The 24,171-nt window shown below is 37.2% G+C and overlaps 1 protein-coding gene across 1 annotated transcript in view; it reads left to right on the top strand.

Annotated features, from left to right (window-relative positions):
• The window catches only part of PDGFC (platelet derived growth factor C), a 204,826-nt gene extending 182,011 nt beyond the window's left edge, over positions 1-22,815 (top strand). Inside the window, exons 4-6 of the mRNA XM_003984917.6 lie at positions 8,947-9,154; positions 14,191-14,408; positions 20,994-22,815. Coding sequence (XP_003984966.1) covers positions 8,947-9,154; positions 14,191-14,408; positions 20,994-21,110 — 543 coding nt within the window. The 3' untranslated portion in view covers positions 21,111-22,815. The remainder of the gene's footprint in view (positions 1-8,946; positions 9,155-14,190; positions 14,409-20,993) is intronic.
• The last annotated feature ends 1,356 nt before the right edge of the window (positions 22,816-24,171 follow it).

The following is a 24,171-nucleotide window of genomic DNA, read 5'->3' on the forward strand; positions in this document are numbered from 1 at the left end:
TGCAACATAAATCTTGGTAGGCACCAGAAGTTTTGTGGTAGTTGCTATGCTACTCAGAGGAAACATTTGTATGTGTGTGTTTGTCCAGGGAAGATTCGTTGTAAATGTTATATTTTTAAAATTGCACTCGCCACAAAAATCCTAATAAAAAGACAAGCTATGGGTTTTTTAGAGATACGTAACTATTTATTGTGAAATTACAAGCAATTCAGATAGTACTGTTCCAAACAGGAAGTCAGCTTTTCTTTTTCTAAAAAAGGAAAAGTTGGGGCGCCTGGGTGGCGCAGTCGGTTAAGCGTCCGACTTCAGCCAGGTCACGATCTCGCAGTCTGCGAGTTCGAGCCCCGCGTCGGGCTCTGGGCTGATGGCTCGGAGCCTGGAGCCTGCTTCCGATTCTGTGTCTCCCTCTCTCTCTGCCCCTCCCCCGTTCATGCTCTGTCTCTCTCTGTCCCAAAAATAAACGTTGAAAAAAAAAATTTAAAAAAAATAAATAAAATAAAAAAGGAAAAGATGATAATAAATGTAATAAATGCATAAAATATTTAAAGTAGCTGTAGTAAAATACAAAAACACTAAAAATGTTGATTTCTCCGAAGTTAACAATGGAGAAGTCGATCAGAGGACTCATTCTTTTTTTTTTTTTTTAATATATGAAATTTATTGTCAAATTGGTTTCCATACAACACCCAGTGCTCATCCCAAAAGGTGCCCTCCTCAATACCCATCACCCACCCTCCCCTCCCTCGCACCCCCCATCAACCCTCAGTTTGTTCTCAGTTTTTAACAGCAGAGGACTCATTCTTGTAGCCAAACTTTCTGTGTTGAGCTCGTAACACTGATTCTCAGATGGCCATAACTGGATGTGAACCCAGGGCTGCCTGTTATTTTTCAATAATAAAAGTAGAAATATATCCATTTTTCAGTTATTTTTTTCATGTTAAGTTCACTTTAAACATTTTTTTAATGTTTATTTATTTTTGAGAGAGACAGAATATGAGTGGGGGAGGGGCAGAGAGAGAGGGACACAGAATCCAAAGCAAGCTCCAGGCTCTGAGCTGTCAGCACAGAGCCCAACGTGGGGCTCAAACTCACGAACCGTGAGATCATGACCTGAGCCAAAGTCGTGAGGCTTAACCAGCTGAACCACCCGGGCGCTCCATTAGTTCACTTTTTATGTTCCACGCCCACCAGGATTTGTTTGATGTGAGTTGGGTTATTTATGTGATTCACAATAGCGAATTCTCAGTTTGGCTTTGTTTTGGCAAGAAAAAATTACACTTATAATAGGAAAGGGAAAATCTTTCCTATAATAGGGAATAAATACTCAGCTTATAAAAGTTAAACTTCACCAGGGCAAGTATTTTGGTTTGTTTTGTTTACAGCGCCCACCTCATGAGCTTTTGAACAAATGTTAAGTGATTTAATGGGTATAGTATAAAATTAACCTTTGTTTGCTGCTGTGATGGATACTAAGAAGTCGATGACACCATGCTTTAGCTCGCGAGGACTGCTCTTACAAAGTACCACAGATTGGGTGGTTCAAACAACAAGAGTTTATATTCTCACCGTTCTGGAGGATAGAAGTTCCAGATCAGGGTATCAACAGGATTGGTTTCTTCTGAGGCCTTTCTCTTTGACTTGTAGATGGCCATTTTCTCCCTGTGTCTTTTGTGCATGTCTGTAAGCACATTTCCTCTTCTTAGAAGGACCAGTCATATTGGATTAGGGCCCTCCCAAATGACCTCATTTTAACCGAATTACCTCTTTAGAGGCCATGTCTCTGAATACAGTCTCATTCTGAGGTACTGAAGAGGACAACTTTAACATAGGTCTTTTGGGGGGACACAATTCATCCCATAACCCAACATGTACCTATATGTATTTGAAAACATACTGATATCAATTCTCTGAACATGAATCTGTTTCCTTCTGATTCTGAGAGCTAGATATGTTTGCCTTTCCATTCATAAGCTAGATATGTTTGCCTTTCGAGGGACATTTGCCTTAAAAGGCAAGGTAAACTTGTGTGCACTCTCAGGATAGTAAAAACAAACAAACAAACAAAAAACAATGTAAAATTATGTTAGTTGTAGCAGTGATAGGGCAGTGTCTCCCAAAATTCACTGATAATCTAAAGCAACAGGAAGAATTTAAAGAAAAAAAAAAAACATAGAGTTCCGCCCCATCACAGACTTACTAAGGAATATGCTTTGTTCTGAAGCTTTCCAAAATTTTCCTGAAGCTTTATTGAACTCTTTTTTTTCTTTTTTCCTCTTCTGCTTTTACAGTGAGATGTAATTGACATGTTACATAGTGTAAATTTAAGTTGCACAGTATGTAACTTTGATACATTTCTATACTGCAGTAAGATTACGGCCATAGTCATATCACATAATGACTTCTTTTTTGTGGTGAGAATATTTAAGATCTCTTACCATATATTACAATACTGTTAACTATCATCATAATGCTGTGTATTAGATCTCTAGTATTTATTAATTAAAAAAAAATTTTTTTTTTAACATTTATTTATTTTTGGGACAGAGAGAGACAGAGCATGAACAGGGGAGGGGCAGAGAGAGAGGGAGACACAGAATCGGAAGCAGGCTCCAGGCTCCGAGCCATCAGCCCAGAGCCTGACGCGGGGCTCAAACTCACGGACCGTGAGATCGTGACCTGAGCTGAAGTCGGATGCTTAACCGACTGAGCCACCCAGGCGCCCCTAGTATTTATTAATTTTTAACTGCTAGTTTGTATCAACATCTCCCCACCTCACCCACCCCCAAGCCCCTGGTAACCACCATTATATTCTCTGTTTCTGCAAGTTCAGCTTTTTTAGATTCTACGTATAAGTGAAATCATACAGTATTTGTCTCTCTCTGTCTGACTTATGTCACATAGTATAATGCCCTCAGGCTCCATCCATGTTGTCACAAATGTCACGATTTTCTTCTTTCTCGTGGCTGAATAATATTCCATTGTCGATATACATCATACTTTCTTTATCCGCTCATCCCTTGATGGATACTTAGGTTGTTTCCATATGTTGGCTATTGTGAATAATGCTACAGTAAACATAGGGTAAACATCTTTTCAATATCCTGTTTTCCTGTCTTTGGATATATATCCACAAATGGGATTGCTACATGGTATGGTAGTTCTCTTTTTAGTTTTGTACAGAACCACCATATTGTTTTTCATAGTGTCTGAACAAATTTACATCCCCACCAACACTGCCCAAGAATTTTTTGGTAATAATACCAAAAGCACAAGTAACAAGAGTAAAAATCAATAAGTAGGACTATATCAAACTGGAAGCTTCTGCACATCAAAGAAACAGCCAACCAAATAAAAAGGCAACCTGTGGAATGGGACAGAAAATTTGCAAACCATATATCAGATAAGGGGCTAATATCCAAAATATATCAGCAACTCATACAACTCAATAACCAAAGCAAAACCTGATTTAAAAAGTGGGCAGAGAATCTGAATAGACACGTTTTGTTATGTTTTTTGTTTTGTTTTGTTTTGTTTTGTTTTCCAAAGCAGACATCCAAATGGCTAACAGTACATGAAAAGATGCTTAACATCACTAACATCAGAGAAATACAAATCAAAGCCACAGTGAAATGCCACCTCACACTGTCAGAACGGCTATCATCAGGGACACAAGAGATCAGGGGATTGGCGAGGATGTGAAGAAAATGAGCCCTCTTGTACCTGATAATTACATAAAATTCTTAAATTTAAAACCCAGAAAGAAACTTAGAGGTGACTGAGTTTAGTAGCTAGCACTTCACAGAGGAAGAAACTGAGGCTCAGAGGGCCATAAATGGGAGTAGCTTCAGGATTAGAGCCTAGACTCACTGACTCTTGATCAGGGCTCTTCTCTCATATCATGCTGTCATTCAGAGTAACTTTCACCAAGAAATCTAAAAGACCTCGTTTTGTTTAGGATCCTTCTTACTTCTTAGTACATGGCACTGACATTTTAGAAACGCACTGTTCAACAGGACACTTCACTGCATAGAGATTTCAGATCTCTTTCTACTCTTTCACCTTCTATCCCTCCAAGTAATTTACCTGAACATCTAGGCTGGGACTAGAGAGTCACCTGGTTGTCACTGCTACCTTGCACGGAGTGGCAGAAACTACCCCCCCACACACACCTTTTTTTTTCTGGCTTACTAAAGGAAAGGTATGGATTCAGCTAACGTTATAGCACACCAAGAAACTGTGCTTTCCATTACTGACCATTATCATCCACTAAATATTCTTAGGATGACCCATAACTTAGTAGTAAGTATCTATTTTCCTGGTGAACATAAGAGAGTGAATGGAGGATGTGCAAATCCAATTCAATCTAAGGCACTTAGCCCAACATTAGTATTTTTAAATAGAAGATATTGTTAGAATTCTTTAGACACTAAATGTTGGAGGAAAGGCTATGGCTTAGACTGAAAAGAATAGGTTTTAATTAGAGGAAAAATTAAAATGTAAAGGATCAGGGGGCATTTTTTCCCCTCTAACTTCTGTTTTCCATTGCTCTCCCTTTTCTCTGAGAATCTCTTTAGACCACTTAGAAAAGCAGAACTACAGAAGTGAACGACTGGGTTGTTCTGGAACCAGTGGGTGTGGTTAAGAGTCATGAGAAAGCCCTTAAATAAAAGCAGTGCTTCCTCTGTTCTGTCCAAAGACTGATTCTTTGAACCCAGGGGAAGCAAGTTGATTATTCCCTCCTGTGTTGGGGTGGAAACTGCTATGTGGGTATCCTTATCTTTTTTAAAAATTTATCTTAGGGGCACCTAGGTGGCTCAGTCGGATGAGCATCCAACTTCAGCTCAGGTCATGATATCACGGCTCGTGGGTTTGAGCCCCGCGTCGGGCTCTGTGCTGACAGCTCAGAGCCTGGAGCCTGCTTCAGATTCTGTATCTCCCTCTCTCTCTGCCCCTTCCCCACTCACTCCGTCTCTCTCTCAAAAAATTAAATAAATAAATAAATAAATAAATAAATAAATAAATAAATAAATATTTGTCTTATTTTAATTTAAATATTTAGAAACTTGGAGGTTTGTAACACCATCCGATACATGCATGCAGTAATGTATGCCAACTTGTTTTCTTCCAGCTTTTGTCATTTCAGGAGATTTGATATGCTGATATTTCATGGAACCCAAGGTGTGCATATTTTGTTTGTCCAATGGTACAGGTTTCTTTTGTTTCCCTTTCTTTTATATAAATACTTCGCACTTATTTCAGCAGTATTGATTTCAGTTGGAACTTTTCATTGCTTCAAAAGGAATGTTCTATGCAGAGATCCTCAAACACGGAAGCAAAATAAGCCATTCTTGGATTATGACTAATTGAAAATGGCTTAAATAACAATTTTATATCATACCTAAAATATACATCTGCACTCTGACATCTTATTGAATAATATATTGTTGTATTAGCTTTCTACATTTACTCTCTGTGTGCAGATCATGACATATTTGATTTGTTTCATATCGTCATAATCATGAGTAATAACTCAGTTATTCTTTGAGTATTACTGGCCCTTAATTTCACTTTTTATAAACATACATTTGGCTTATATTTTAAAAATTTGCAAAACATTTGCATTAACCTTTTCACATTACAAACTTAATCAATATTAACCAAATTGGTTATATCAACAATGAAAGCTTTTATCATACAATTGTTTATTTATATCCATAATATAGTTATCAATTATAATATTCTCTATCAGAGCAGTTTTGCACTTCTTGGACAACTAAAAAATACTAGAGGTAAACAGAAATGTATTACATTTGGTTTCTACTCTCAAAAGTTGGATTGAATAATTGAAAACATCTTCGTGCTAATACTTTAGCCAGACTCTTGACATTATTGAAATTAGATCTTTAAAATAAGAATGAAATCAGTGTTGACCCAAGACTGCCACATTCATTTCTGATGATTGTGCTCTATAAAAATGTCTCTCTTCCTGTGGGCAGAGAAGGATCTGCACCCATGAAGCTTATGAGCCTCATCAGGGGATATGCCTGCCGCAGAGAACAGTGGTCCTTTTCTCTTTTCTTTTCTTTCCTTTTCTTTTCTTTCCTTTTCTTTTCTTGTCTTTTCTTTTCTTTTGTTTTCTTTTCTTTCTTTTCTCCCCTCCCCTCCCCTCCCCTCCCCTCCCCTCCCCTTCCTCTTTCTCTTTCTTTCTTTCTTTCTTTCTTTCTTTCTTTCTTTCTTTCTTTCTCCTCTTCTTTTCTCTTCTTTTGTCCTTTTTCTAATTTATGAAACAGCTTCTGCTTTTCAAGCCGTGTGCCCACAGAATAGCGCAGAGAGAGGATCTTTTTCAAATTGACACGATTGAGATATATGGCCAACAATAGCCCTGTTATTAAGGAAGTTTTCATGGGTGAATCATGTTTCAAGAAAGGCCATTATAAATGGTAAAGATTTATTATGCGGATCACAGGAGAGAGCTTTGCACATGGGGGACGGAGAGCAGTATTTAGCATGGGTGGAGGTACAAGGTCTGCGATGAATATGACATGTGCAGTAGTTAGTGAAGAGACTGGATTGATTGGAACAAAATGTGCATGTCTTTGATGAGTAGAGGATTAAATGGGAAAGGTGAGCCAAGGTCAGATTGTGAGGATCCTGAATGCAGGGTGAGGAATTTGGATTTTATCCTCCAGATGAGAAATCACTCTAGGCATTTGTCCAGATTCATCACATGATCAGTGATAACTTATTTTAGGTAGATTAACCCGAGGTTATGCAGCACAGAATAAAGGGAATAAAGAAAGACTGAAGGCAAGGAGACAACATTAGAGTCTGCTGAATAGAATAGATTGTTTCCAGTATCTAGCCCAGGATCCAAGTAATAAAGATGAAAAGGAAGAACTTACATGATAGTTTTTTTTTAATTATTACAACAAATGTTATTTTTACTGGATCTCTAAAAGGAATCCATATTTATTATAAAAATGTTAAAAATATAGACATGTATATTATATACAGTAATGTATATTAAATCAAGGTGTATTTATATAGGCTGGGTTTTTTTTTTGTCATTTACTACATAGTAGGCATTTCTTTTGTGAATAAAAATGCTTAGAGGACTTAATGTTTAATGAAGGTACACTATTTCAGTTTGAGTACAGTGCAATTAACATTTCCAATACTATAAATTTAGATTTATTATCAATTTTCTGTTATTGTAAATACTACTGTAATGAACAGCAACCCACACAAATGTTTTCTTCCATACGCTTCATCTCTCCTCCTCTGAAAAAAAAAATAATAAGAAATAAAAACAAGGGTGCCTGGCTGGATCAGTTGGAAGAACATGCAACTCTTGATCTTGGGATTGTGAGTTCGAGTCCTATGTTGGGTTTAGAGATTATTTAAATACATAAAACTTTAAAAAATTATAATAAATAAATAAGTAAATAAGTAAGTAAAAATAATTGGGGCTCCTGGATGGCTCAGTTGGTTAGACGTCCAACTCTTGGTTTCGGCTCCAGTCATGATCTCGCAATTGATGAGTTCGAGCACCCCATGTCGAGCTCTGTGCTGACACTGCAGAGCCTACTTGGGATTCTCTCTCTGTCTCTCTCTCTCTGCCCTTCACCCCACTCTCTCTTTCTGCCTCTCTCGAAATAAACTTAAAAATAAGAATAACAATTAAGTTAAGCATTTGTTCACATATTTATTTTGCCTGGTTCGATTTCAGTTCTCATCTACCACTGCCTAACTTTAGTCCACTCTAAAAATTTGTGGTTGGAGGGGCAAGTTTGTTATTGAACTTTTATTGAAACCATGGCCTCATTTTTGTTTACCATTAAAAATGATGCATTTTAATCCATTGCTCTATCCATGGCCATTCAGATTACCTTGAAGTTTTCTCTATTTCAAACAGCACTGTGATGGATTTTTTTGCATATATTTCCATGTGCACAAATAAGAGGACATAAACCCTTTTTTTATATACAAAAGTGAATTACAGGGACATACATCATATAAATCTTAACTCTAATACCCTGTGTACATCCATTAAATCAGCGGAAGTGGATGTACTAATTTACATTCACTTCTGCAAGCGGAACAGAGAAATTCCAATTTACCCACATCCTTGGCCATCCTTTCTTTTCAATCCCTGCAGTATCTCCTTTTTTTGTATGTGAAATAATACCTCATGTTGTTTTGCACTTCTCTGATAACTAATGAATTTTAGCATGTTTTTATATGTCTATTGGCCATTCAGACTTCTTGTCTGGAATTTACCCATTCTCTATCAAGTTGTTGGAGTTTTTTATACATTCTGGACACTAATCCTGTGACAGTTAGGTCATTTATCAGGGTGTTCTCCCAGTGTCTGTCTTTTAATCCTGTTTATTAAAAAAAAAAAGTGTGGGCAAATTTATCAAAGTTCTTTTTTTATGGCTTGTTTGTGGGCTACTTTGGCTAACAAGTCCTTCTCCAGTGTGAAAGGCTTTTCGCCTGTGTTTGTTCTAATTCTTCATGGCTTAATTATTTTTATATTATGTTTATAATTGATCTGACACTCATTTGCATAACTCCCTGGTGATTTTTCCAGATTGAGGAAAATGAAAAGTGAAAAGCAAAAGAAAAATCTGGTAAACTGTATTATAGTTTCCATTTTAAGCCCCTAATTGAACCATGAAGACATTTTCTTCGTATTTAAGCAACAGATATCCACATCCGCCATGGTTTGTGATGATGAAAGTTAATGTCCTTCTCATTGACTGCACAGAAAATTTATTGGAATTCATCTACATGAAGTCTTTGCAGAGCAGTTCTCGTCTATGTTGAATATAGTTTCCTTTCCCTTGCATTTTCAGCCTTAGTTTGCCTAACCTCGTGCATGAGCCCAGAAGAAATACATCGTCATTTTTAAAACAGTTAACGTAAGATTCATTTTGCTTTCAGCAATTCACAGAGGCCGTGAGCCCGTCAGTGTTACCCCCTTCAGCTTTGCCTCTGGATCTGCTTAATAACGCTGTCACCGCCTTCAGTACCTTGGAAGATCTTATTCGGTATCTTGAACCAGATAGATGGCAATTGGACTTGGAAGATCTATACAGGCCAACTTGGCAACTTCTTGGCAAAGCTTTTGTTTTTGGAAGAAAATCCAGAGGTAAGTTCTGTCTTCAGATCCGAACCTCATTTGATTTTCTCAACAGCTAATGTTTCAGATTCTTCTACCATAGCTTCCAATGAGTAGAGTTTAAAATTCTTCAGTGATATATTTAACCCATTTTTGTAACATTTGAGCATATTTACATAGTAAATGAGAGTGCATACAAAGAGAAGTAATTGTAATTCAGTGGGTTTGGAAAATTAAAAAGGACAGTTTTGCTGAATAATTGTGTCATTTCTTTAATTCAAAAATATCATTTTGATGAAGTCCTCTTTTATATTTCATGAGAATTTTTGCTTATTCAAATCTAATTTGGAGGGTATATTGATTTAGAGACTCAAGAAAGACTACCTTAGCTGCTAAACCAGGTTTGGGCCTAGAAAAGGGAGAAAAATCAAAATCGTTATCTACCATCTCCTCATGGGTCAGGATTATATTAATTTCCATCTCCTAAGCCTGCAAACTTCTATAAATAATGCAGAAAGTAACAGTGGCTCACCATAAAATGGGACTAGTAGTTTCCAAGATAGAATTCAGAGCAAGAAAAGAATGACCTAAAGAAATTCCCACCATGATATTTTTTTCTCTCTGAAAGTCTGCCTCTGAAATGATCACTTGACCGTACGAGCCTATCTCCCTTCAAGAATGAAAGTGTTGATGATTAAACTTAATTCCACATGGTCAAGAAATTGGGAATAATGTTAATTGAGTCTTCTCTAAGGTTAGTTCATTTTCCTAGTGACGTCAGGATTGGAAAGTATCCATATCAGACACAAATGAACACACAACAGAAATAACTGGCGAATTATAATGCACTCCAAAAAAAAATCTCTTTCAGGTTCTCAGAAAGAAACATTGAAATCTATCCAGGATCACTCTAGAGAATGGAATGACAGTTTGGAGAATTTATATAGAAGGAACAAGGTTTAGTTGGTTTGAGCAATTCACAAGGGCAGATTGCACCAGACTTGTTCTTCTAAATCTTGTCAGAAAGAAACCCGATTCCTGCCCTTTCCTGCTAAGAGTTGCAGCCCTTCTGGATCAAGAGCTTTAATCTCAGCAGGTCATGTTCAGACTTGCCCAACCATGATATTTTGCTATGCCAACAGACGTGGTTTCCTTTCAGCAATATTTGAAATTGGTGTTAAAGTACATGGGCAGCGGAATCCTGTCCAGATGCTGAAAGCTGTTACATATTTATAAGATTGGATCTTGATGAATAACTTGATGAATAACTTACGAACACTTCCCTTCCCTCCCACTTAGGAACAGGAAAATGAAGATCTGCAAGGCTGGCTGAAACACTTGTGAATAGAGCCTTTGTTAAATTTGAAGTAGATTATCATGTTGATCTGGAAGAAGCAAAGGGAGTAAACCAGGTTCTAAGCTCAGATCTTGTTTTTGACAGCTGATCTCAGGATTCCAGCCTAAAAATCTCCCCTCTAGCCATGCCTTTAAGCCTGCACCTCTCCACCTGGTGCTTCAGTGAAGATTTGGCCAGAGGCTAGCATGTATTTAAAAGCATCCAGCACTGAACCAGCTCTTTCAAATATTCATTTAGCACTTTCCAAATTGATGTCCTTTGCAGTTTGCCAAAACTATTAACTTTTTAAGCATACAGTAAGTGTGAGAAAAGCAGTGTATATTTTTGGAACTCTACGTAAACTAAAATGCAGGTGTGGGATAACATCTATATAGACAAAACCAACTCCCCTCCCAAGGGTCTTTCTACAAAGGAACAAGGAGTAAAATGTTTAAAAGCTTCTAATTAGACATCAAAATTGATTTTCCACAGAATAAACATATCACAGTATTACCACATTCATCTTAGAAAGACCACCCTCAGATTGCATTGCAGTAACAGAATATCCTTGGGCTGAATATCTTAAAAGAATGAACAAGGAACAAAGTGAAGTGTAACCATGATTTGTTTTCCGGGGGTATTACCTTTTTAGTAAAACTTGCAGTATGGGTGAATCTGAACAAGAAAATGTGCATTAGGAAAAACAACTTTAATTGGCGCTATGCTCAAAATCTTCATTCTTTAGAAAGACAAACTAATGCATGTATTGTCTTAGGGAGTAGTTATGAAAAGGATGTAAAGAACCCGAACACCGATTTTGATTTTTCAAATATTTTGCAGAGGGAAACTTCCATAATATTATAGCTAAGCTATTTAAAAAAAGGTATGTGTTGGACATGATCTTTCTCTTTTTTGTTCTTTTTTTTTTTTTTTTTTTTGGCATAGAAGTTCTTCACAATGTTTGGAGAATTTATGGAGAATTCATGACATTAAATTATAGTCACATGACTTATTTTAATGAAGCTTAGATGAGCTTGAAGCCTTACAAGTGGGAAGCTTAAATTTCAAATAAGATATGCCACATTGAAAATCCTTAATTGTATGCCACATTGAAAATCCTTAATTGTATTTTTTAGGTGTGGACTGCATTCATGTTTTTCATTTTTTTCCCCTTTTCTTCCTCTGGCTTAAGGTTTTCATTCATACATTGCTACTGCGGAAAAAGAAAATACCTTATTTTCTAAGTCAGGCTTACTTAAAAAAGGCTTTGACTTTTGTGTCAAACATGATAAATGAGTGGAAGCCAAGTTGCAAGGGTGTTTAAATTTTCACATTGCAGCAGGTATCATAACTCAGTTCACTTGGGAAATCTATCTAACCTTTTATTGTGGTTAAGTAAACATTTTAAAGTGAACATATACAGTCTCATTTTCTAGTTGCATGAAATAGTGTGTTTAACACTGAGGTAGATGAATAGCCTTTGAAGGCTAAGAGCTTCATTCACATTCTAAAGAGGTATAAATCTTAAATCAGCGTTCAAAGTGTTGGCAACCGGCTTTTGTATGTTTGTGCATGTTTTAGACTTTCTAAACCCTTCTTGCCCAGATACTAACTTCTAGAGAAAAGATTCAGATAAACTCATATACAGCTTTCACAATGAAAGAGTAGTATGTACAAATAACTGTTAGTTCAGTGAAATGAAATCGGGTGAAATGTGTGACATGATTTAACTCCATTATCTCATTACTTTTATTAGAGATAAGTTGGTCTTTTATGATACTCAAAAGAATGAACTCATTTCCTCTGAAATATTTAAAAGCTTTCCTTCACATGATCAATTTTCAGTTGAAAGGGAAATCTTTAAATACTCAAAACAACGGTTTTCTATTGAGTTGGAAAAAATAATTGTTTAGCTAAATAGGATATTGAAATGAACCTTTTGAATTGGTATTTCCTTGACGTTTCCTTATACTTGACCAAGGTTTTAATCAACCATATAGTTTACATGTGCTTATAATTTACAATTGCATATGCATGATTTACAATATGTTTATTGAAAATACTTCCATTGGCTTCCTTTGACATTTTAGGAAAATTTTATCATGTGTACAAGTAAATACAGAATTGTAAAACAGGCAACAAGAAAACAAGCACTTGATTCTTAATCACCTTGTCATTTGAAAATTTTTTTAAAATACTGGCACTTAATTTTTTTTTTTTTTTACATTTATTCGTTTTTGAAAGACAATGTGAGACAGAGTGCAAGCAGGGGAGGGGCAGAGAGCAAAGGAGACAGAATCTGCAGCAGGCTCTCCGCTCTGAGCAAGCGTTTAGCACAGACTCTGATGCAAGGCTTGAACCCATGAACCATGAGATCATGACCTGAGCTGAAGTCGGACACTTAACCAACTGAGCCACCCAGGCACCCCCAATATTTTTTTTCAAATTTTTTTTGGCACTTAATTCTTTAAAACTGGAGTACATAGTGATTATTATTGCTTGAAGCCATCTTTAACCAGAAAATGTATTTCTTTTTTTCAATTCTTCTTTATAATGTTTCCCTTATTAGTAAAAGGCATTTAACTAGATTTATTATATTTAGGTAATATTCCAAATTTTAATAAAATCTTTATTTTTGAAGAAAAATTTCTGATGAATTGTGTGTTATCCAAAACTCTTCAATTTTATTGGAACTGCTATTATTTGACTGTTTCTAGGGAGGGAAAAAGGCAAAGTCATAAGGCAGACATTAAAATTATAAACTTGCTTATGCTAACGGTTAAGTACTATTCATGTTATATATAAATTCATATTAAGTATGACATGCTATTTTGCTATCATTTAACTGAGGCAAGTATCATTTTCTAGTTAAAAACAATGATGCTTTCAGAATTTACTCCAACAATCTGATGAAAGAATATTTTGTTTGGTCTTCACAAGTAGGTATTCTTTTGAAGGATAAAACACTATATAGTTAACCAACTTACCAAAAGAATAGAGACAATTGTTACAAATTCGACACTTCTTCCCTCCTTTAGAAGGAGAAGAATAGAATTCTGAAGGAGTCTCCTTAAGCTGAATTTCAGACTTTATGAATTACTCCATGCATCGGAAGCAGAGGTTTTCAGCAACCTCAGCCCTTTTAAAATGTATCATTTTTTTTTTCACTCACGGCCTACTCCGTTGTCCTCAAAACTTCATTCTCTTCATGCCTTTTTTACATTTTCTGGGTCTTATTGCCAAAAAAAAGTTATGTAAAGTTCTGTCTTCAAGTTTCTGTAAGTTGTTCTTCATTAATTGCATGAGCTTCTAATCCTTTTAAAAATTCCATTTGTTTTTTAATCAAAGCATTCATCATTTTACATTCTATTATTTCCTCCAGTGCGCTCCTTGTTTACTGTTTTACGAGGGTTAAAAGGTGTAGCCCTCTTTTTCTCTATAAAGTTTCCTATTTATAGCTCTCGACTGTTTTGTTGGCTCTGGTCTTAATATTGCACAATGGTATCTCTTTATTGGTCAGTCAGTCATAATGAAGCTTTGTTTACTATAAAATGAAAGTCCCACTGGCGAGCTGCAATAGCCCTAAAACCTAGTTAAAATAAGAAGGGATATTGTTGGCCGTATTGTTTGGGAAACAAGATCGGTTTCTCTGTGAAAAGAGTCTGATGAGATGAATTCAGGCTCAAGGCATGAACATGTATTTTTCTTTGCTTCCTTTTATGCCATGTAGTGGTGGATCTGAACCTTCTAAAAGAGGAGGTAAGACTATACAGCTGCACACCTCGTAACTTCTCGGTGTCCATAAGGGAAGAACTAAAGAGAACCGATACCATTTTCTGGCCAGGTTGTCTCCTGGTTAAACGCTGTGGTGGAAACTGTGCCTGCTGTCTCCACAACTGCAATGAGTGTCAGTGCGTCCCGAGTAAAGTCACTAAAAAATACCATGAGGTAGGTGTGTCATTTTCTTTTCGGGTTCCTCCACATCTCAGAAGATAACAAAACTGTGTATCTGCAATGGATTGTTATTCGGAAAGGAGACACAGCATCCGTGGGGGAGGGGGGGGAGAAATAAGGTTCACAAACTAGTTCATGTTTTCATTTTTTAAAATTAGGACCTTTAACTCAAACGTCCAGGCGTTAAAGCTGTAGAAAGTTTGTCCTCTGACAATACAACATGGGCGGTCAGCGAGGGTTTCATCTGTCCTACAAAAACGAAAATGCGTTCTGCAGCGGAGAAAATGGGCGAAACTTTTCAACTTTAAACTTTTCCAAATACAAAGGGAAAATATTTTAATTTTTTTTTTTTGTTTTTTAATGTTCATTTGTTTTTGAGAGACAGTGGGAGCCAGGGAGTGGCAGAGAGAGGGAGACACAGAATCGGAAACAGAGCTGTCAGCACAGAGCCCGATGCGGGGCTGGAACTCACGAACCGCGAGATCATGACCTGAGCCGAAGTCGGACCCTGAACTGAGCCCCCAGGCGCCCCTAAGGGAAAATATTTTAAAGACAGACTTAAAGAAATTATTGTCTATGTTGGAGAAAGGAGATCTTTGATATTTCTTTTTCCATTTGAGGCAACATGGGCACATAAATCCCAAGTAGATATGTTCATAATTTTACCAATCTTCCTATTATTCACGTTGCCCTGAAAAGCATGTTAAACCCTTTATGGATTCCTTTCATCTTTTTATTCTGTGGAATTAAGGAAAATATAAATATTAAATATTAGTAATGATTGTTTTTCAGACCTTTGGGAACCTTAGAACTCACACACTCCAAATTGTTGTTATTGCTAGAATATCCCCAGTTATACCCAGCCTTTCTCCAGGAGCGTTGTGTAGCATTCCTATACCAGGAAGCAAAACACTCTTGATGAGTCAGCTTTAATCTTATAAAACGTTTAAATTATATCAAGTCAAAATCTGCCCTTCTGACTTCATTTCTGTATCATTGCATCTCATTACTTTCCATTTTTTTACACTAAATAAGAGAACGACACAAAATAAATACCTACTAACTAAATGAAATAATTTTTCATGTGCATAAGGACATTAATAAAATTCTTTATCTGTTAGTCATCTAAATATACCCAGCGTCATAAACTGCACTTTATATGAGATGGCTGTCCTACCCTTCAGCAGTATTGTGTTGGCAGCTGATAAAGTGGGACAAAAGCATTGGATTCCAATAGATAAGGAACACTGTTTTCATCCTAGATCTACGGTTAACTTGTGACCATCAGCAGGGCACTTACCCCTGTAAAATAAATGTAAAATAGAATAACCTCTCAGGTTTTTCCAGGCTGTGTTATTCCATGACAATTACTAGATTGCAGTCTGTGGAAAGTAATGTCCCAAACTGGCAGTCTGTGATAAAAATGGACTCTTTACCACCATCAGTCATGTGCTACTTTCGTTTCTACATCCCATGCTTCTCAAGATTCTTGTGCTGGGAATCGTCTCCACTCTAGTTTCAGAAGGAGCTAATCATGAGCTTGGTGGCTCAGAGAGCTCCAGCCAGGCTGTGCCCAGAGGTCGGTCTTATTGCTCCTCTGTGAACTGGGAATCTGGGAGTCCAGAAAAAAAACCCTTAATACAGTCGTTCTAAACAGATTAAATAAACCGCCTTACAAGCAAGGCAGGCATCAGAATTGATCGGTGACCATGAAAGGATGTGATGAGAATAGGAATTAAACCAGAGTGATCTTTTCTCACCTAAAATCATTCAGTTTGGGGCTTTCTAAAGCCAGTCCTTATTAAATACGATATATTTGCAGACCTGATATAGCCAACAACTTTTGGGTTTATAGCCACCATTCTAAGAGCTATACAACCCTGACCAGTCGTATTAGCCTTTTTTAAACAAGTTTATCGGATGCTGAGTCCACATCATGCTTTCTTTCGTTAAATCAGTCCTTGGGTCAAGCATATCCTCCTCCATCCTATACTTATAAATTTCTTTTCAAATCACATCGGTTTTAGGGTTATTAAGATAAGTTGCCCCAGGGGTCACCTTGGTGGCTCAGTTGGTTAAGCTTCTGACTTCAGCTCAGGTCTTGGTCTCAAGTTTGTGAGTTCAGTCCCCACACTGGGCTCTCTGCTTACAGCACAGAGCCCACTTCAGATCCCCTGCCCCCCTCTCTCTTTGCCCCTCCCCTACCCACACTCTCTCTCTTTCTCTCAAAAATAAATAAACATTGAAAAAAATTTTGCCACAGAGTATGAGGTATCTATTTTATAATCTCAGATAAAACTCTTGTGTGAGAAGGGACTATGGGAAGTACTTGTAAACTTACTGGCCTTCCAGAATGACATCACTCCATTATTCTTTAGTCTTTGGGTGGGGTGGTTATATGTGCATTATCTGTGTGTACACATATACAGCTATGGATGTTTATCTAATTCCATGATTACCTCTTACAAGCTTCCCACAAAGCATCTCTAACGCACGTGTGGATATATATAACTGTATTGTTGCCTGCTTCACATTTCTCACAAGTATCTCCAGTAACCATCATGTCTTAATTTTTTATAATGCTTTGTGGGGATCGTTGATTTTTTTCTGTGATAGTGTTTTTGTTAACAAAACACCTTATTAAAAGAAAAGGGGGGTTATTTGTTTGGTGTAATTGATCATTTCTGAGACCTAAATTTTTCTCAGTCGTATATTTTGGAAGTAAGTTCTGAGCTTAGTACTACTCCTAGAGAAGTGAAATTATTTTTGAACAGAATTTCAAATAGTGCTAAAAATCATTAAATCATTGAATACCATTAATCTGGATCCAAAGACTTAATTCATTTGCAGTGAAGCCCATCTTGGGCCTTAATTCCTTTTGATGATTCCTTTCTTATTCATATTGTTCCAGTTTTCAGTTTGAAGACTATTCCACCTCATGGAGAAGACAGAAGCAAAGACAGAGCTTAGATACCCTAATTCTTCTCTCTTTCACCTCTGTTATACCAGTTTCCTTAACTAATAAGCTGAATTATGTTCCTTGTGTTACTACAAATATAACAATTATTCCCCATTTGGGTTCCTTTACCACTTTCGGTGGTTTTTGTTCAACCATTGTTTCAAAAATAAGTTTAGAAAATTAAAAGGCTTGTAATACATAAGATATAGTATTGTTACATAGCATAATTTTTAATTGTTTTAATGTTTATTTATTTTTGAGAGAGAGAAAGAGGCAGAGTGCAAGCAGGGGAGAGGCAGAGAGAGGGATACACAGAATCTGAAGCAGGCTCCAGGCTCCGAGCTGTCAGCACAGAGCCCAACGCGAGGCTCGAACTCGCGAACCATGAGATCGTGACCTGAGCCAAAGTCTGACACCCGATGGACTGAGCCACCCAGGCGCCCCGATATTACAGCGTAATCTTCTTATTAAAAAGATTCTTACTACTTTTTACATCAAGTACCAGATACTATTTATTGGAAGCCAGTTTTGCCGCCCTCAAAATTCCCTTAAAGATTTTCCTATCTCACAAAAAGATTTTTCAGAAAGCAAGACAGGAACTTTACATATATATGAGCTCAGATGTTACGTCCTCCTCAAAATACATCCTAGTTTCCTGCCGGTCCTAGCGTAACTAGCCCATCTTCTGTGCATATGTAGAACATAAACATAAAGACATGTTTATTAGAGATTTTTTTGCTATGTCATTCAGAATCATTGTTTATTTTTTATTTGTTTTTACCGAATTGAGAACCAAAAAGAACAAAGATAACATTACATTGCAGTACTGAAGAAAACCATCTGTGAAGCCAAGGCTTGAAGCTGACATTTGTTAGCTGTGTGACTTGGGGCAAATTGCTTCTACTCTCTTGCACCTCAGGTTCATCATGTGTGAAGTGAACATCTAATGCTCATACCTTACTGTGAGGATTAAAGGAGCTGACACAACACTTAGAACCGGGTCTGGCATATTTCAAGCCCTGAATATATATTAGCTATTCTCCCACTCATCTTTATTCCCCACCCTCTCTGCTTTGCCTTATTCTTTGCTTATGGCAAACGATCAATAAAAATTTAATGAATTTTGCCCCAAGATAAGTAGAGTATTCTTTTCCAGGCAAAAAGATCTATGGGATATTTTATTTATTTATTTATTTATTTATTTATTTATTTATTTGGTATGGTCTTGCTTTTCTTGCAAAGATCTGTTCTGGATAAAAAGTATATAATTCAACTGCCTTTTTTTTTTGTAGTGAATGCCACCCCCCATTGTTCCATGGCACCCAAAATTTAACGGCACTTTGTTTGCACAGTGTGGGCAGTGGTACATGATCATCTATTTCCTGATGGTTCTTTTTGTACCTGATCTAATCTCTTCCACATTCTCTGATTTTAGTTTTTCCCTGGATTTTTTTTTCCGTTGCTTTGTAATTTTAGTTTGAACCTCTCTCTCAAAATTGTTTGAGACATGCTTCTGTCTTGCTGTCTTCTTTAATATTATCTGGGACCTGTTGGTCATTTTCCAACCTATCGTTCTCCTCCAAAGTCAAAACTTGATAAAGAAATAAAGGAGAGCACTAATTAAGTCCCCTCCCATGTATTTTTAATTTCTTATCTAAGACTTTGCATCACTACCACATTATAAGATTCTTTTGCTATTTGTAAATCTCCACAAATATCAGTAGATGAAGACGGGGGTGGGGAGGTGCTATTATTCGGTGACTGCACGTCAACATAAGCACTCCTGGAGGAAAGAACGATTGTAAGATTGTAGCCTGGCATGGCTGCCTGTTACGGCTGTATATGGTAGCTTCTCTAACTCTTACCTTTTATAGTAATTTTTTCCCCCTGCTAACTGGGAAAATGTATACAAGTGGAGTTAGGAATTAAAGACATTGGCTATGCCAATATTGCAGTTTATCTACCCACTCAACCTCATTCCAGAAGGAATTTTTAACAAAAGTTGGGTAAGTTACAGCACCAGTGTCTTAACAGTTTTGATGCCACTTTAAGTTCAAAAACAGTAACTCAATATTGACACATATAATATTTGACAGTCATTGGGTTAAGCTTCATGTTAAAATCATATAGTCTTGGTAATTTTTATTTTCGAATTGTGAATTTAATAGAAAAGTGTGCTTTAAAAGTTCCCTATTTCTCATAGTTATTACAAGACTTTGCTGTTTAGCCCTCTAGGAAGAACGTTACTAAATCAGCAGAATGTATGACTAACAATATATTCTAAGTCTTTATAAAATTATTATCTATCAGCCTGACTTTAATAATTCATCTTTGGCCAAAGTACAAATACTGGTCATGTCCCTGTTCTCTCTAACGCTTCTGGTCACTCATGTGTAAAATAAGGGAAGTAATTGTAAATTACTTCATAGAATTCTTGTGAGTTAAAGTATGTAAAAACATTATTACAGTGCCTGGCACCCAGTAAGCATTCAAAAAATGTTAGCTGATTAACCTTTGATATGACCACATACTCCAAATGAGGTATACATTCTCTACTTTTCTCTTTTTAAATCTTCAAATAAAACGGTCATGAGACTCGACTTGTGCCTCTTTGGATTAACGTACATTTCCCGGAAGAGTATCTTTTAGAAGTTGCTCTATGAAGTTATCGCTGTCCTACCCAGAGAACAGAGAAACTAGACAACTCCGTATTATTATGTCCTCTGGTCTTTGTTCATAATCCAAACAAACACAATTCCTTGAAACTTTATTGTTTCTATTATAAGAAATGAAAATACACACCGAGTAGGTAGTTCTTATCAAATACTTCAGATAATCTTTTACAGAACACATAGCTGTGCCTTCCTGTCGCAGTGTTAAAAGGAAATATCTTGAGTATCAGTGTCTGTTTTGCTATATTTTTTATTAAAAGGCCAAACTGCACATTAAGTTCATTTAATAGAGGCATCATTGTTATTATCGCCAAGCCTCCGTTTACTGCACAGTGGGTCCAGCTGCGGAAAGTTAGCTGTGACGGAGGCTGATGTCTATGAAGTACATCTAATCCATCTCATCAAGTTTATAGAGGACTTGAAGCGAAGCCAAGAAAATTAATGAGTGGCATAATTGAGCAGACTCAGCTGTAGAGTGATCGTGTTTCCTTTCACAGGATCGCAGTACTTGTATTGCTTCAAGTATAAATTTTTGTTAAACGTGTGAAAAAAATGAATGAGTGAAAGAAACCCACAAACAGAAAGACGGCTGGGCAGTAGTGGTTTCAAACTACTTAATCAAGGCGAAATTCTCTGTAATATTGTCAGAGGAGTGAAACGGAGTGCACAGTAGGTCTTTTGATGTCAGGACCGTTCCGTATTCGGAGGCGGCATCCTTCCAAGTGGCTGCTATTAAAACATCCTTTCTTTCGCGAAAAGATGATGATCGTTTGTGATTTCTTTGAAGGGTGGGGGTAGGTGTTCACGATGCCTTCGTCAGAAAAAAAATAAAAATTTGTAAGTCTTTGTTGGGCCCCAAGATTCTTTTCTGAAATTTTACTTGTCCATGAAATCAAACGTTACAGACATTGGTTGATTTTAAAGATGGCTTACATTGTTCCCTTTCAGGTCCTTCAGTTGAGACCAAAGAGTGGTGTCAGGGGATTGCATAAATCTCTCACGGACGTGGCCCTGGAGCACCACGAGGAGTGTGACTGTGTGTGCAGAGGGCACACAGGAGGATAACCGCATCAGCACGCACAGCCTCTCCCAGAGCGGTACAGCTCAGTGGCTGATCTGTTAGAGAACTTGCGCATTATCTCCATCCGTAATCTCAGTTGTTTGCTTCAGGGACCTTTCATCTTCAGGATTTACAGTGTATTCTAAAAGAGGAGACACCACACGGAATTAGAAGTTGTGCAACGGCTCTTTTGAGAGGAGAGGCCCGAATAACAGGAGAAAAGGTCTTTGGTCCTGGAAAAAAAATGAATGTTGTGCATCACTAGCTAGTGACAGAGTTGCCTTGTGCTTACTCAGCTAGCTGTGTTCCGTATTTCAGCTGTCTCCATGCGGCTTAGGCTAATGTCAGTACGGGGAAAAAACTGTCCGATGAGCACCTGATTCTGTTGCCTTGCTTAACTCTAAAGCTCCATGTTCTGGGCCTAAAATCACAGAAATCTGGAATTGTTTCCCTACATTCACATATGTAAACCAGAGTGTTCTATGTCCTACAACCTTGGTTTTTAAAAAGGAAGGGTGTTACGATAAATCAAACTTGTGTCATGCTGACAGGAAAGACTGGATTTTCCATATTTCTTATTAAAGTTTCCACCATTTAGAAGAAGAGAACTCTGGAAGAGACAAACCTGAAGAGTGGCCTTATCTTCACTTTATCTACAAGTCGGTTTATTTGTTTTATCGTGTACATTTTTATATTCTCCTTTTGACACTATAACTGTTTGCTTTTCTAATCTTGTTAAATATATCTATTTTTACCAAAGGTATTTAATATTCTTTTTTATGACAACCTAGATCAACTATTTTTTAGCTTGGTAAAATTTTTCTAAACAGAATTGTTATAGCCAGAGGAACAAAGATGATATAAAATATTGTTGCTCTGACAGAAATACATGTATCTCATGGTCATACGGTGCTAGAGCTTAGATTGATCTGCGTTTTAAAATATTGAAGTGGGAAATCAATAGGATTTGATAAGTTGCAAAGACTTTTGGAAAATAAATTATCATATCTTCTACCCCTATTATTGGAAATGCAAATAAAAAGCAACCTATGAAAGTTAGGCATTCAGATTCAGAATCAACTACTAACCCCTAACCCTTCTTTTGGTTAATGTGAGCCTAGCTCAGAAGAATATAAAGCACCTTGAAGAAAGACTGGACAGCTTACTGACAAAGCGCACTCTGCTATCCTGTAGGAACACATCCTATTTATTGTGATGTTCTGGTTTTATTATCTTTAAACTCTGTTCCATACCCTTGTATAAATACATGGATATTTTTATGTACAGAAGTATATCCCGTAACCAATTCACTTATTGTACTCTTTGGCAATTGAAATGAAAATCAGTAAATTACTTGGCTTGTACAATGCTTAATATTGTGCCTAGGTTATGTGGTGACTATTTGAATTAAAAACGTATTGGATCACCAAATAAAAAAAAATGTGGCTATTTTGGAGATAAACAGTGTGTGTGTGTGTGTGTGTGTGTGTGTGTGTACACGCAAGATTTGTCTCGACGCCAGGAGAGTGAAGATCAGGTTTTGTGTTACCGTGGTTTCCGTTATGCAAAAGCCTGTATCAATTCAAAAAAGACAGGTAGAAAAGTGTTGAGGATTCCCTGTCTCTTGTCACCAATATTTTAGAGCTCATTTCTTTTTCTCCCTGGTCTTGATACTGATTTCTGGTATATTAAATTGCACCTGACTTGAAAGTTGTCTGTGATTTGTGAAACGGTTAGAGATCGATCATACGGCAGTGTGAAACTGAAAAAGAAAAAAATCTTGTAACTTTCCACTGTCTTCATTTTCAATGGCAGCTATTAAGTTGGCCGGCAGGGTGGGCGGGGGGCGGGGGGAGCATAAATTGATTTGGCATACAGACTAAACATACCTTGTATAGCACACTTCCAGGTGTGGGTCCTCACCTTCAGGTGCAGATTTCTATTCAGGGCTTGTGTCTCATCTCTGCCTTTCCACCTGCCCCAGAAGGCTAGGTAGGACCCAGGGCCATGCTGTCTTCAGACTGCTCCTGTAGGCCTGGGCAGTACCCTTTCTTGGTACTTTTCCATCCAGCAGTCCTACCCTGCGCCCGACCACTTGGAGAACAAATACAGGACCATACAAATGCTGCCTTATTGACTTACCTCCTCGTGGTTTGTTCCCAGCCCTGCGGAGGCCTGCTAGACGTAGTTCACTGTGCTTCACGGAATATGCAGTGCCCTGTGTCTCCCTCTTGGCAATTTGCAAACCGGCATTAGCATAGCAGAGACTCAACTAAATCTGACAGTAAATGACCTGTGTAACTGTCTGTGATCCAGCGCTTCCCACCATTGAATGGAGCGCCTTCTTTCCCTCTTATTTTTGAATGTTTCTTTTTTGTTTACTTACAAAATGGTGAAAGCCAGAAGAAATTATTCTATGAAGGTAGTCCCACATGCTGTCGCCAGTGAGTGGGAAAAGCCAACTGCTTTATGCTTACTCACTCATAGACCTTTTTGTGCATTGGATCAAAAACAAGCAAACAAACAAAAATAACCCATCAATGGCACTGGTGACCATAATTTTTCGGATTTCCAGAAAAATCTTGTCTGTATTGACCACGAGGGTTTTACATGTGATATACTGGATTAGTGCTTTGCCCCTTGAGAGGAACTGTTTTGCTACCTTGTGATTTTATTAAAATAAAAGAGCAATCCCTAATTGGCACGAGGCGGGCTTTCATGTCTACATTTTTCATTTCTGTATTTCATTCCCTTTCTTATCTAGCAATAAGTGTATGCACTGTGGGAAGGAACAAATGAGAAAGTAATGAGAATTTACACTGTGAAAACACCCTGGCTTCATTTCGTTATTCTCAGCGCATCCCTCTCTCGAGGTGCATTTACTTAAGCTTGTGACTGGACTCCAGGAAAGGCAGAAAATGCAAGTCTCCCTCAACATCATATATTTAATATAATGCAAAGCGCTTACCTCCAAAAAAAGATGCTGAGTTTTTAATGTATTTTAACTATATATTATAAATACATTTAAAAGTTATAAATAATCACCATCCTTTACATGCATAAGAA

Source organism: Felis catus, chromosome B1 (genome assembly GCF_018350175.1).
Source record: "Felis catus isolate Fca126 chromosome B1, F.catus_Fca126_mat1.0, whole genome shotgun sequence".
NCBI lineage: Eukaryota > Metazoa > Chordata > Mammalia > Carnivora > Felidae > Felis > Felis catus.